Raw genomic sequence first — 14,569 nt, forward strand, 5'->3', positions numbered from 1 at the left:
TTTATGGGAAAGTGTTAAAAGTGGTTCTAAATACATTTTTTTTTAACCTTAATGCATTATCTGCATTAGGGTAAACAACCACCTGAGTGCAATTTCACCCTTCCTCCCCCCAGGCCCCTCACATGCTTAACTGAGCCCAATATTGATCCAGCGCTGTGCACAAGAGAAGCATCGCTGGCTCAGATGCAACAGCGGGAGCCATTGGGAAGGGAGTGGGGGTGGAGCCAAGCGGCACTCTGTGTGTCAGTAGATAGCAGAGGAGAAGGGGGACAGCAGGGAGTGAATCCAGGAGCATGCTGTGAGTCCCAAGAAGGAGGTGGATCAGGCTGCTCTGTGCAAAACAACAGAACAGACAAGAATAATATGTTTGTCATTTTAAAAACAAAAATTTTTTCCTTTACAATCATTTAAGAACCAGTCAGTTTTTTTTTTGTGCCGCCTCACTAGGAAGACTTTTACATCTACTTCTGCTCCCATTGAAGTAAAAGAAAACCAGCAACTACCTAAATTAGGGGAATTTTCTTTTTAAAGCATAGAGGTAAAGCTTTTTTTTAGTTTTGGATAGCGTGGAGAGGGCTTAGAACACCTGCCAGGTTTCTATTGCCGTTTGTGCCCATTAGGAAGATTCACCCTCTCTATTAGTCCTGTTAACCATCCTCACTGAAAGTGAAGTTGTCCAGAGAACAGAAAAAGAGAGGGTTATCTTCCAATAGGGACACCATTTCTGGTGACCCTGTTGAGAACCAGCGATTCCTCAATTTAGAATTTGCTCTCACTTCCCGTTTGGCTGTGGGACTGTAAGTGAAAGGGAATCTCCCTAACAGGACACAGGAAATAAACCTTACAGGCATTATAAACCTCCCTTGAAATCTTACAAAATGAATAAAATAAATAAATAATAAAAAAAGAGCTTTGCCTTAAAGTAGAACTACAGTATAGGCAAAACTTGTTTTTTCCACCATTTTGGATAGAGCCAGGGAGGATTATAACCCCTGTCAGATTTGTTTTTACGCCATCTGTGTCCCATTGCAGAAATTGACCTTCACTTCCTGTCCCATAGCCAAACGGGAATTAAGAAAAAATCTCTACAGGTCACCAGAATTAGTGTCTTTGTTGGAAGATTTCCCCTCCGTTACTTTTCTGGGGACAACCCCAAATTTTTATTTTATTTTTTACTTTCAATGATAATGGTAAAACAGGACAAATAGAGAGGGTGCATCTCCTTAATGGGGGGGCAAAGGCAGCTATAAAAACAGAGAGGGGGTCTGATCCCTCTCCACTCTATCCAAAACTGAAATAAAGTTTTGCCTTTAGTAATACTAGCCCATAGTCATTTGACGTCCACAGATGGGATCTCCCATCCTGGGTGGACGTCATATGACATCCTGGGTTTTGTGCAGTGATATCTGAATGATGCCTGCAGCTAGAGGCATCATTCAGATATCATTCATTAGTGCCGGCGATTCTGTGCACGATAATGATCATAGCGGTTCCGCCGCTTGATCGTTCTTATAGGCGGCGGGAGGGGACATCCCCCCCTCCCGCCGCCATCCGGTGCTTCTCCGGGCTCTCCCGTGCCATCAGGGCCCAGAGAAAGAATAGTGCGGCGCAGGCAGGAAGCATCTCTATGACCGTCGGAGGCCCGGGTGCGATGTGATGACGTCACGCCTGGGTACCCGTAAGTAAACAAAGCCGCGATTGCGGCTAGTAAGCAATACAAAGCATGAGATCGCATCTCTCCACAAAGAGGACCGGTCACACACATTTGCTATTACAAGGGATGTTTATATTCCTTGTAATAGGAATAAAAGTGATGAAAAAATAAAAAAGAAAAGTGTAAAAAAATAAATAAGTAAAAAAATAAAAATAAATTAAAAACGCCCCTGTCCCCGGTAGCTCGTGTGTAGAAGCGAACGCACACGCCACCAACCCGCCAACATATGTAAATGCCGTTTAAACATCATATGTGAGGTATTGCCGCGTGCGTTAGAGTGCCAGCAACAATTCTCGCACTAGATCTTCTCTGTAAATCTAAACTGGTAACCTGTAAAACATTTCAAAGCGTTGCCAATGGAGATTTTTAAGTACCGAAATTCGGTGCCATTCCATGAGTGTGTGCAATTTTAAAGCGTGACATGTTAGGTATCTATTTACTTGGTGCAACATAATCTTTCATATTTTACAAAAAAATTGGGCTAACTTTACTGTTTTGTTATTTTTTAAATCCATTAAACCGTTTGAAAAATTATTGCGCAAATACCGAGCAAGATAAAAAGTTGCAATGACCGACGTTTTATTCCCTAGGGTGTCTGCTAAAAAAACATATATAATGTTTGGGGATTCTGCGTAATTTTCTAGCAAAAGAATGATGATTTGTACATGTAGGAGAGAAGTGCCAGAATAGGCCCGGTATTGAGGTGGGTATAAAAGCCCTATATTGAAGTGGTTAAGCTGTCACAGGAACACACATTTCTATTCGAAGAGTTCCCCTCAACCCTCATCCTGGTAGCAACTGAATTTTGGATTCTCCACCACTTTCTATCTCAATGAGAATGGTCACCAGGACAAAACAGAAAAGGTGAACCAACTTAGAGGGGCACAGGTGGCAATAAATACCCGACAGGTGTTTTAACCCTTTTTTGTTTTGGCTATAGATACACTTGATCGTAATTCATATCTGCCATGTAATGTAGATAAATTACACAAGGAGATTGCCAGTATAATGGGCAACGTGACTGTCATAGTCCCAAAGAGATATAGGGCTAGATTCAGGTAGGGGCGTGCATAGTTATGGTGGTGCAGCGTATCGTATTTACGCTACGCCGCCGCAACTTACAGGAGCAAGTGCAGTATTCACAAAGCACTTGCTCCGTAAGTTGCGGCGGCGTAGCGTAAATGGGGTCGGCGTAAGCGCGCATAATTCAAATGTGAAAGGGGGGGCGTGTTATGTTAATCTATGATTGTGACGGTATTGGTATGATATCCCCGTCAACGTTCCCTTCTTCCCATAACGAAAATCACCCCAATATTCCACGAGGAGGGATATCCCTGGAATCGCCCAGAAAGCCACACATGCCAAGCTTACTGCTAGAACAAGACAGACTTTAATGGTTTTTCTTCTCAGCTTTTTATACAGTCCAAGACATTGAAGCAACAATGAAATCTCCACCCCCCCCCCCCCAATCACACACTAAGGCTAATTACTAAAACATTCTAGACAGGTCGGCACCGACCGACAATTATCATGTCTAATCACTGCACATTCCTTAAACAACAAACCACCTTCACACACTGAGTTTCCTAAGCAGACGTTTCGTCTGCTTCCAGTTTGACACCTATTAACACCTCTGAGAATCACTAGGTTGTAGACAGGGTTATCACACAATTAAAGGCCTTTCACAAGCTAGCCTTATTTAACATATGAACAGTCCTTACAGAGAGAGATGAATCACACATGAAACACCTGTTACCTGTAACCCACAGCATTAAATTAGCAGGGAGAGCATTAGACTGAAGCATATAGGCAATTGCATCACAATGGCCCCCCCTTTTCTCCCTGCTACGGCAAACCCGGTTGGACCTTCCCTGGTCCAGTAGGGTTGACGGGTTCAGAGCTTTTAGTCCGAGGTTAACTCCGTTTGGCGTAACTGACCTCCCTTGGCAACTGCTTCAGACTCAGGTATGCCACCGGGTCGTCAGATCACACGCCGTTCAGTCCCCAAGTCTTTGTGCGATCTGCAGAGTCACCAGAAGTCAGTGTGAAGATGGCGAATGGGTCTGTGCGCCGCCATCTAGGTGTCCCGCTATGGGAGGGGCAGGTTATGGCTCTGAAGTGACAGTCACAGGAGATTCATAAAAAGAAAAAGTTATATTTGTTGAAATGCTGTAGCACTGGTGCTCAGAGTCCGGGGGGGGGGAGGGGACTCAGAGCCCCATAAGGTCAGCCACCCCCTGCTCCCTCCGCAGCCGCCGGTTCTCCTCTTTGAGCTTCTCCAGCTCCATCTCCAGTTCATGGAGCCTGGGGGGGTCAGCCCGCTGTGACCTCAGGTGGTTGTTCTCCTCCTCCATGCGGCTTATGCACTCCTCCAGCTCTATGTACTCACGGATCAGATCCTGCTTACTCATGTCCTGCAGGCTTTCCACGTGGTCCTTCATCATCAGGAACTGGGTGGTGGTGTAAGGGGCCACCGGTGGGCCCTTGGCGAACATCTCGGCCCGCATCTGGGGCGCCCGCTGCGATTCCATCTCCTCCAGTCGCTTCTTCTCCTCCCAGGTCCGCTGGTTATATGACTTCCAGGACCTCTTCTTCTTGGAGGGTAGCTGGCGGTGCCTCTTTCTGCCCAGCTCCCTCCAAGGCCCCTCCGGCTCATGGCTGTCGCCCATGACCAGCTGACAATGGTGTTCCCTGTTGTCCGTAATAACAGATTGTACCATGAGGGCTTCGTAAGGGGTGCCCAATGGTTCTTCCTGACCCAGCTCCTGGGGATCCCAAGCCGAGTCTACACAATGGGCTGCTGCTGGTGGGCGGTACCCAGGTTGAGACCAATTTGACCTGGTGTTGTCATTCATGGGGCAATTCTGCTTGAAGTGACCCAACTGTTTGCACCGGAAGCAGCGTTGTTCGTTGTCCTCCTGGCGTGGGTAGCGAGGGCTATATGTCATCGGTCTGTTAGGCGGTTGGTATCTAGCGGCTGGTGGGTGTGAGGGCGCCGTTGGTTGTGGGGGTTGTACCCGTGGTGTGACCTGGTTTGTCTTGCGAGTATCCGCATATTCATCCGCCAACTTCGCGGCCTCTGGTAGAGTCATGGGCCTGCGATCTCTCACCCAATCCTTGACGTCCGTCTGGATGTGATTGTAAAATTGCTCCAGGAGCATTAGTTGCAAAATGTCCTCTGCGGTGGTGGCCTGGCTGCTGTTAACCCAGTTAGAGGCCGACAGGGACAACTGGCATGCCCATTCCGCATAAGAGTCTTTCGTGGTTTTGCGTGAGTCCCTGAACTTCTGTCGGTGGGACTCTGGGGTTACCGCATAACGAGCCAGGAGCACTTCTTTAACCCTGGCGTAGCTATGGATATCCTGATCTGGCACGGTCCGGAAAGCATCAGAAGCTTTGCCTGACAGTTTGCCTGACAATATTGCAACCCACTCTCTTCTAGCTATTCGGTGCAGGTTACATTGTCGCTCAAAATCCGCCAGGTAGTTATCAATCTCACAGTCCTTTTCATCAAAAGCTTTAAAAGCGCTAAACGGAATCTTCCTTGCGTCTGCTGTGCTGTACTCACTGTTCGGAGAAGGTGCGGCTGCTTGTTGGACTGCTGCCAGTTTTAACTGTAGTTCTGCGTCCCTTATTTGTTTATCCTTCTGTAGCTCTGCGTCTCTTATTTGTTTATCCTCCTGTAGTTCTGCGTCTCTTATTTCTTTAGCCTCCTTCGCTAACAGGTCCATCACTCTCAGCACCACATCTGCCGTTGGGTTCGGGCCGAACCACGCTAGCTTCTCTCTCATTAGCTTGTTGGCTGGCGATTCCTCCTCCTGAATCACTGGTGTCTCCATCTCTTGTACTGCTGGCGTTGCTGCAATCCCGTCTTCCTGGTCTATCTCCATTGATTCTGCTATGATGACCCGCTTGGTTTTGTTGCTAGCAATCCTTCCACAAACTTCCAGTAGTTCTTCCAGTGTCTGCTTGGAATCCGGGTGTGAAGGGGAATAGAAGGGAAAAATCCCGCTGCTACCAACCAATTGTGACGGTATTGGTATGATATCCCCGTCAACGTTCCCTTCTTCCCATAACGAAAATCACCCCAATATTCCACGAGGAGGGATATCCCTGGAATCGCCCAGAAAGCCACACATGCCAAGCTTACTGCTAGAACAAGACAGACTTTAATGGTTTTTCTTCTCAGCTTTTTATACAGTCCAAGACATTGAAGCAACAATGAAATCTCCACCCCCCCCCCCCCCAATCACACACTAAGGCTAATTACTAAAACATTCTAGACAGGTCGGCACCGACCGACAATTATCATGTCTAATCACTGCACATTCCTTAAACAACAAACCACCTTCACACACTGAGTTTCCTAAGCAGACGTTTCGTCTGCTTCCAGTTTGACACCTATTAACACCTCTGAGAATCACTAGGTTGTAGACAGGGTTATCACACAATTAAAGGCCTTTCACAAGCTAGCCTTATTTAACATATGAACAGTCCTTACAGAGAGAGATGAATCACACATGAAACACCTGTTACCTGTAACCCACAGCATTAAATTAGCAGGGAGAGCATTAGACTGAAGCATATAGGCAATTGCATCACAATGATGACCTGACATGATTGACATTTTACGAACGAACGGCGCAGATTTGAAATTACGGCGGCATATTTGGAGATACGCCGTAACTGCTACCTGAATCTAGCCCATAAAGTATAAAAAGTTGGTGAGAGATTCAGTCAGCCAGAGTCTATATATATATATTTTGTTTAAACAGACCCACTTAACAAGAGGAAGACTAAAGCATTATACAAGAGATAACCCAGCCCATTTATGATTCTCCAGTGCGTGCGCTGCAATAGTGCACATGTTATCACAGCACGCGTTCTATGCATTAGCGCATTGTAAAGCAACTGATTGTTAACGGCACCTCAACGCACTAATCCAACACACCTCGGATACACATGAATTTCAAAGTATTCCAACACTACAATTCATTGTGGTGTGCTGCGTTGGAAAGAATACTCCATGTTGATTTTTTTTGTTTATTCTGGTTGGTTGGCAGCCCATTCATTTAAGCAAGCTGCCCTTACCCAACTTATTGAGCATTAAAGCACCACATCAGAAAAGCACAGTGTGAATGAGCACTTAGTGCCAGCAGACCAAAGAGTAAATGCTTCTACTGTCATCAACAAAAATGATTACATAAGGCTGGAATAATCAGAGAGACACACAAGCCCACAATGAAAAACTTCAGCACCATTCTACAGTCACACGTCTTGACAGAATACGTTTATTTACCAGAATAGTCGCCACAGAAAGGTGGTAAAACATTTTGCTGTTCACATTCCAGTAGGTGCTGAAGCTATCCAGACAGACCAACTATAGAAGAAGATGAAAGACAACACAATAGTATTGATACAGTGTTTATTACCACAGTACATACATACACACAATGATATCCAGTAGTTGCATAGTAGGCAAGGTTTAACGCATGCCAATATTCGGTTTGCTTTTTTAGCAGCAGCTTGGCATTGCATGCCATTGCTGAGCCTATCATCTACTAGGATCCCCGGGTCCTTTTCCATCCTGGATTCCCCAGGAGGTTCTCCCCCCAGTGTATAGATTGCATTCATATTTTTGCCACCCAAATGCATTATTTTAAATTTTTCTACATTAAACCTCATTTGCCATGTAGTTGCCCACTCCATTAATTTGTTCAGATCTTTTTGCAAGGTTTCCACATCCTGCGGAGAAGTTATTGCACGGCTTATCTTAGCATTGTCCGCAAATACAGACATTGCATGGTTCACCCTTTCCTCCAGGTCGTTTATAAACAACCTAAATAGGATTGGTCCCAGCACAGAACCCACACATAAATTATAAATTTAGCGTACACACACACACACACACACACTTTAAAATTATTTGATTGATATATACTGCATTAAAGCGGAGTTCCGGCCACAATTTCACTTTTTAAATATAAATACCCCTGTAATACACAAGCTTAATGTATTCTAGTAAAGTTAGTCTGTAAACTAAGGTCCGTTTTGTTAGGTTGTTACAGCATTTAGACACTTTATAAAATAGAAATTGACTGGGGCCATCTTAAGTGTGGGCATCATGAAGCCAGACTGTATGACTTCCTGGATGTCAGCCTTGCAGATCTCGCACATGCTCAGTGCTGCACAAGCAATGTAATAGTTTTCAGATCAGGTTTTCAGCACCTGTACTGTCCAAGTCACATGATTCTTCGAGACTGGGGAGTGCACAGACTCCTGGAAAGTTACACCCACTACATTCCCAGGAGTCTGTGCGGTGAAGCTTAAGCACCTAGGTGCAGGAAGAGGGAAGATTAACTATTCTGCCTAGCAGCAACACTTTGAAGGCATCTAACAATAAAAAAAAAATCTTAAAGGACTAATGACATTTTTTAAAAACTACTGATGTAATGTTATATTTATGGGTGGAACTCCACTTTAAAGACACAAAAACATAACTCATACATTCAAAATGTGTAATATACGGTAAGTAGCAATGCAGACATAGGACTTTTACCTTATATATTGTTTTAGTCGCTTCATTTAGTATACATGGTGTCCACGACTCATTTGAGGTCTGTCACAACGCAAAAAGAAAAAGACAAAATAATAATAATGAAAACTTACAAAACACAAATAATAATTGCAATAATACTTTGAGGAAAATTTAATCAACTAAATTAAGAAAATATTATAACAACATGTTTAGGTCAAGTAGAATGAGGTTCATAAAAATCAATCACACTGCTTTAAAAGGCACTCTATTTGTCCTAGAACAGCCAGCACAATTGTTTTTAAAGCAGGAACTAATATCTCAAAGCATAACATAAATATCTAAAGTGCAAGTAAAATGCTCAATTATAAATAATAAAAAAAGTTACACCTCTCAGCCACATTAAAACAAACATGCAAAATGTACCTGAAGGCTCAGCTCAGCCAGTGTTATTCCTACAGACACTGGAAGATTGGCATCACTAATCTGTAAATACAAGAGAACATGTTAAAAGGGATGCAATGGCCTCATGCCCTGTTGTTCGTCATGTAAAACAACAATCGACACAAACAATGTGGAGAAACTATGTTCAAGCTACTGAATAATGATTTGGATGTATTTTTGTCAATTATTTGTAGCGTCCCCTTACTTTCAGTATGGGCACTACGCTAAAATTAGTGGGGAATGGGAGAGTTATTTTGCTCCCATTCACAATTTTCTAAATTTGGGCTGCTGTCATCCTGGAACTGTCCTGTAGGTCAGTCTGCGCTCCAGGGATGCAATGCCATCCCTGGGCGACAGGTGGCGCTAGAGGGGTTCTGGCAGAGCCACTTTTCCCCAGCAGCCAATTAGAGGAGTTTTCCCTCGCGGGGCATGCTGGGGGAGAGTATATCTGTGGCGGACGCCATTTTGTGTGGTTCTTTGCGGGTTCCAGGTGCGGCTCCCACCTTCAGGGTGTGTGCATCCAACGGACCCCGGCGATGGCCTTCCAGGCCGGGGTCGCATGCTACGCAGAGCTCCATGTTCCTGAAAGGGGCCCCAGTGACTTACTGGGTTCCCAACTCTAATGAGGAGATCCCAGGCTGTGTGCCGTTCGATGGGGGGTCGGCTTGAGGAGAACCCGGAAGGCAGGTTGTCCAACAGGGCTTGAACGAACCATCGGGGATCTGATGACCGGGACATTGACAGGTGCACTTTAACTGTCACCCGGTGACCCTAACTTAATCTACTGGGAGGATTCGCTCAATCCATTCACCTCATTCAAGTATTAGGCCTGTGGCAGAGGCCCTATAGCAAGGCCTGTGGCAGAGGCCTGTTCCTCCCAGCAACCTAAAGTGACACTTCGGCTGCCAGGTTTGTGGCAGAAGTCTGTCCGGAGGCACTTTACCCACTCTGGCTAGAGTGGCGACAAACTGTATCTACTACTATTGTAATACTGAGAGCAGGATTGCTCGCTTTCTCATATCCAGGCCTGATACTGCAAGGTTCTCTCTCTCGCTTCATCAACCTTCTTGCTCTACTTCATGTTGATGTTGGCCATGTTGGGCCTGGAAATAAAGCATTTGAAAAAGTTAATTCATTGACTGGACATTCGCTCACTACTCTACTCATCAACTACACCCCTAGACAACACTGAAAGGTAACTTAATATGCCGATCCCAACAACCAGCGGCTCCTGCGGGGGTAGCGCTACATATTTGTTTTATTTTATTAAATATATTTAGGGTTCAAACAATAAAAAAGGCACTAAGTAATAAATATTGCATAAGTATATAAAGTAGCTGGCTGGGTAGAAGGCAATTGCAGCTTTTGGATCCATTTCACACTCCCCACTATTGCCTGTTGTAAAAAAAAAATATTGTTTACTTAACTTGATTGTAAAAAAGGCAAAACTTTTTTTATTTTTCTAAACAAACATCCAATACTTGAAGCCATGAATAAGCACTAAGTCAGTGCGAAACGTCGGTTATCCTCCTGTTTCTGTTGCTGTGATCTGGCATGTTTTGCTGTTCGTTTAATTAAAGACAACCTGTTTGGTTTGGAGTGCGGCCATCCATCCTTCATTTTACGCCCAAACATCCAATACTTACCTACTCTGTGCAATGGACTTCATCACGTGACACAACGCGTAGGGCGTGGCTGGAGTAAGTCGTGACTGGAAGTGATGTGAGAGGCGTACCAACGCCGTTGTTTTATTCCATTGCACTTTTAACAATTTTTTGATGTAGGCTTCCAATCGTCTCTTAAAAAACCATCACTCGTTTGAAACAATTTACACTATGGGAGGCATTTATTTCACGTTTTACATGTAATCTGGAACCCTGAGTGATACAAGAGCGGGGAGCTTGGAGTCCCTGAATCTGATTCATCGCTGCATTGAGGTGAGAGTTCTGTGAGCACTGAGCAGTTGTGTGAAGGCACAGGGTCATTTTGATTGTCCACTGAGATGGTTGTTTTTGAATCCAGGAAGTTAGAGTAGCAGCACCCCCTCTGACAGTCAGGACAGCACTGGATCAGTGAGGAGTCCAGTAAATGTTTAGGGTGGGTAGGACAGGTAGGGGGAACTTAAAGTGGAACTTCAGTAATTTTTTTTAACTTTCCATTTATTAAATCTTCTGTTTTAACTTTGGATAGTAAAACATTTTGTTTCTGCCAGTAAATACCTTATACAGCCCACCTCCTGTTTCTTGTCTAGTAAAAAGCCTAGCCGTATGACATGCACAGCTCTCTCTCACTCTCGTGAAAGCTTGCCAGGAAAGGGAGGGGGTGAGTCATAAGAGGGCCAATGTGAGCTGCAGAGCTGGAGGTGTCTGTGTAAATCTAGGAAGTGAACAGGCGACAGCTTCAGCTGCCCACAGTTAAAATGCATGCAGTCAGCCTCAGTGGAAGGAGATTTCTGCAGCATATTTGGCAAGCACAGAATCACAGTATATATAACATAATATGCAAAGCAGTTGGATGAAGCTTCAGAATGGCAAAGATGTTTTTATTACAAATTATTTGGAGCAGACTGCAGTTCCTCTTTAATGCCGAAAAGTTCAACTTAAATAACCCAATAAGTGAATGAGTTCGAGCAGTGACTTATCACACTAATTCATTCCTTACCAGGCAGATTCATTTGAGGTTTTTAATTTGAACTGCTGTACTGTCTCTTAGAAAACCCATAGTGCTCTGGGAAAACTTTGTAATGTATGTTTGGAAAACAAGATCTATATACTGTATACATCAATTATAAAAAGTGACAAAAGTATAGATCAAAACATTGGACTGTTAGAAGATGCATTATTTGCATGTTAACTAGTAACATTACATAACCCTAGTATACTAGTATATAATAGGGAATGATGTTTACTCTTTCAGGGCACTAATACTGGGTATTCTCAAAACAGGCTTTGTTGGTTTCTTTTCTTTCTCTTTTGATAGATATGCTTATGCAGACAACAAAATACATTAGTCATCTAAGAACTGTTGTGCAAGTTTAACTATTTTTACTCATTGGCATTGTAATCTTGTATGTATGTATGTGTGTGTGTGGGCTTAACACCTAGAAATACAAAATAACAATTTGTGACGTGTGAAATTTACAGAACAAAACGGTCACATGGCAGACCTGTTTTCACAGTGGCTATTTATTTTGGAACACAGATTAAATTAATTTACCTATTGTTCTCGCAATTGTTTTTTTTTTTTCTTTTTATGGCCCTATCATCACGACTTCAAATATCACTGTTGCAGTCTATTATCCTTAGTCATCATTCTTTTCTTGCAATCAGAGTTACATCAGTGCCGATACCAAGCTTTTGCCACGAGTATCGGTGCAAATGCGCCGATACCTGTTGAATCAGACCAGGCTTTATCAGCTCATCAGGGGGGCAGAGCAGCCTCAAGCACCGCTCTCCCTGTATAGCTTTTAATAAAGCAGCTGATAGCTGCTTTTCCTTCTCTCCCTCCTGCATCCGTCAGGTACTTTACTGAAAGGTATACAGGGAGATCGGTGGTTGTAACTGGCGATACAGCCGCACCTATCACCCCTGACAGCCCCCAGAGTCCCCCTCCCTCTCTCCGGTGACCTCCAGTCATCGTCATCCCTATTTGTCGTAGATCTGTCAGGATGGAGCGCGGAGGAAGGCACCAGTAAGTTTGTAATTTACAGGCTCCTAACTTTTCCGAAAGCACAGAGTCAATTATTACTGACTGTGTCCATTCATAACCGAGCATCGTAAACTGCGTTTATGAATGGAGGAGCCTCTGTCTCCTGTCCATTCATTTTCAGTGCAGCTGAGGCTGCAGAGAAGTGACTGGGGTATCTGTGTCCTCGGTCCCTTTCCCTGTCTCAAAGGGGAGACATCAGGGGTCGATTTAGACCCCTGATATCTCACCAAAGGAAATACTTCTTGTAATGCTTTTATAGAACAATAAGATTGAATCAAAAAATCTAATGTGCAGAGTCACATGGGTAAAGAATTTCTACATTTTAATTAGTTGTGCTACATATAATAACACCATGTTTACTCTGTATTGTATTCATGATAAATAAGTACAAAGGCATCTTTGTAGAGTGTTAATATTTGACACACCTGCATATATGATCATATGATTCAGATACTCACATCATCTTCATATCGGATATGAATGTTGGTAATTTTGACTTGCAGATTCTTGATAACCTGTGCTGCCAGTTTTTCTAGAAATGTGTCTTTTTTCTCCTCCTTTGGTTTGTCTTCAAAAAACACATTCATGTTAACTGGTAAATTCTTCCCAAAGATATTTATTTTTTTACACACACACACACACACACACACTTTTTTTGAATGCCATTTTGTTAGAGTCCGCAAAAATGATAGAATTATAAATCAGCACACATAGTGAACCATTTAAAAGTATGCAAACTAAAAATTTAATATATTGCAGTTTAGGAGTTCATAATGTGGTGGCTGTATTAGCCTTTTTTCTTTTTCAAGCTTTTTTGCTTACATCCTGCGAATTGCACACTTCTTGTCCCACACGCCTCCACTGTATCTATGGGGGGCATGGTTGCCCCCCCAGGACAGGGCAAGTGGTGCTTTACAGAAGACAGCTAATAAAGATGATATTGTTCTGTGCAGAAGACAAGCAGTAAAAATGGCATTGCATTTCCTGCGAGATCAACAGGTATTTTCTGTATATGCAGAGAACTCTCTGAAAAACAAAACAAAACAAAAAAAAAAAAGAAGCAGCCAGCACATCTAAGCACTGTAAGCTAAAATACGTTTCATATTTGAGATTGGGTTTAGTAACCCTTTAGGGCCAGTTCACGCCAGACGCAGTTCCGTGTGCTTTTTTTCTGCACAAAATGCATGCACAGTGTTTTCAATGTATTCCAATGGCTCTAGTTCACACCATGCAGTCAGTTTTCGGTCAGTTTCTGCACCGGAGCCACTGTAATACACTGCATGCATTTTAAGAGCAGAAAAAAAAAATCACAGTACGGAACTGCGTCTGGTGTGAACTGGTCCTTAAAACAAAACATAGGATTAAACATAAGTAGGGGTTACTATTAATTAAAATTAATGTTAAAATTATCAGTAGATCAATATATATGCATAGGTAGCTGAAGTTACATTCAAATCCTGACAAACCATGCCAATCTGAGTATTTCATTTTGTAATCTGCAATACGAAAAATGGACAGTGCATATCTTACTAGATGGTACAGGAAACACTTTGTTTTTATTAACATAGGAGAAAGTAAGCAAACTAAAAAAAAAAAACACCACACACAACATTAAACAAAAAGGCTTGCCCATTCAACTAAAAACACAGTATAAATATTATAGAATCATTTAAATATATCCAGTTGTATTTACATGCAATCCCCCCGACACACCTGACATTTGAGAACACCTTTATGGAAACCTCAAATAGAGCAAACTCCATTCAAAATAGATTCTGCGTCAATTAGGCTTTTAATGCGTCTCAGAAACTCCAGTAGTGAGAGCATTCTGACGCGCTTAGTATAGTTTCCCCAATTCCAGAAGGTCATAGATTGCCAAATTCTCCAATTATAGGTTTACTTCAGTTTGTGGAAAATTCAACAGGGAAAGACAGGATTTTTAATACCTGCGACAGTTGCACAAAACTAAAGTTCTGGTGGGGCCAGCGTTTGGGTGATTATAAAAATTAACAGCAACCACACAAGAAAAATTTGAGTCTTTAATGGAGTTGGCCTTTATTTATTGTAGATTTTTATCTGCTGGTGAAAACAGGTTAGTAATTAACATCTAATCCTAAACACATTTAGGACCTTTGCCACACTGCATTCATGAACAATCTTTAGGCTGG

The 14,569-nt window shown here is 43.0% G+C and overlaps 1 protein-coding gene across 1 annotated transcript in view; it reads right to left on the reverse strand.

Moving 5' to 3' along the window:
• Positions 1-14,569, reverse strand: part of VPS13C (vacuolar protein sorting 13 homolog C) — a 388,870-nt gene that overhangs the window by 328,696 nt on the left and 45,605 nt on the right. Inside the window, exons 7-10 of the mRNA XM_040343051.1 lie at positions 12,860-12,969; positions 8,676-8,735; positions 8,274-8,333; positions 7,014-7,094 (exon numbers count right to left, since the gene is read on the reverse strand). Coding sequence (XP_040198985.1) covers positions 7,014-7,094; positions 8,274-8,333; positions 8,676-8,735; positions 12,860-12,969 — 311 coding nt within the window. The remainder of the gene's footprint in view (positions 1-7,013; positions 7,095-8,273; positions 8,334-8,675; positions 8,736-12,859; positions 12,970-14,569) is intronic.

This window comes from Rana temporaria, chromosome 3 (genome assembly GCF_905171775.1).
Source record: "Rana temporaria chromosome 3, aRanTem1.1, whole genome shotgun sequence".
In the NCBI taxonomy this organism is placed as follows: domain Eukaryota; kingdom Metazoa; phylum Chordata; class Amphibia; order Anura; family Ranidae; genus Rana; species Rana temporaria.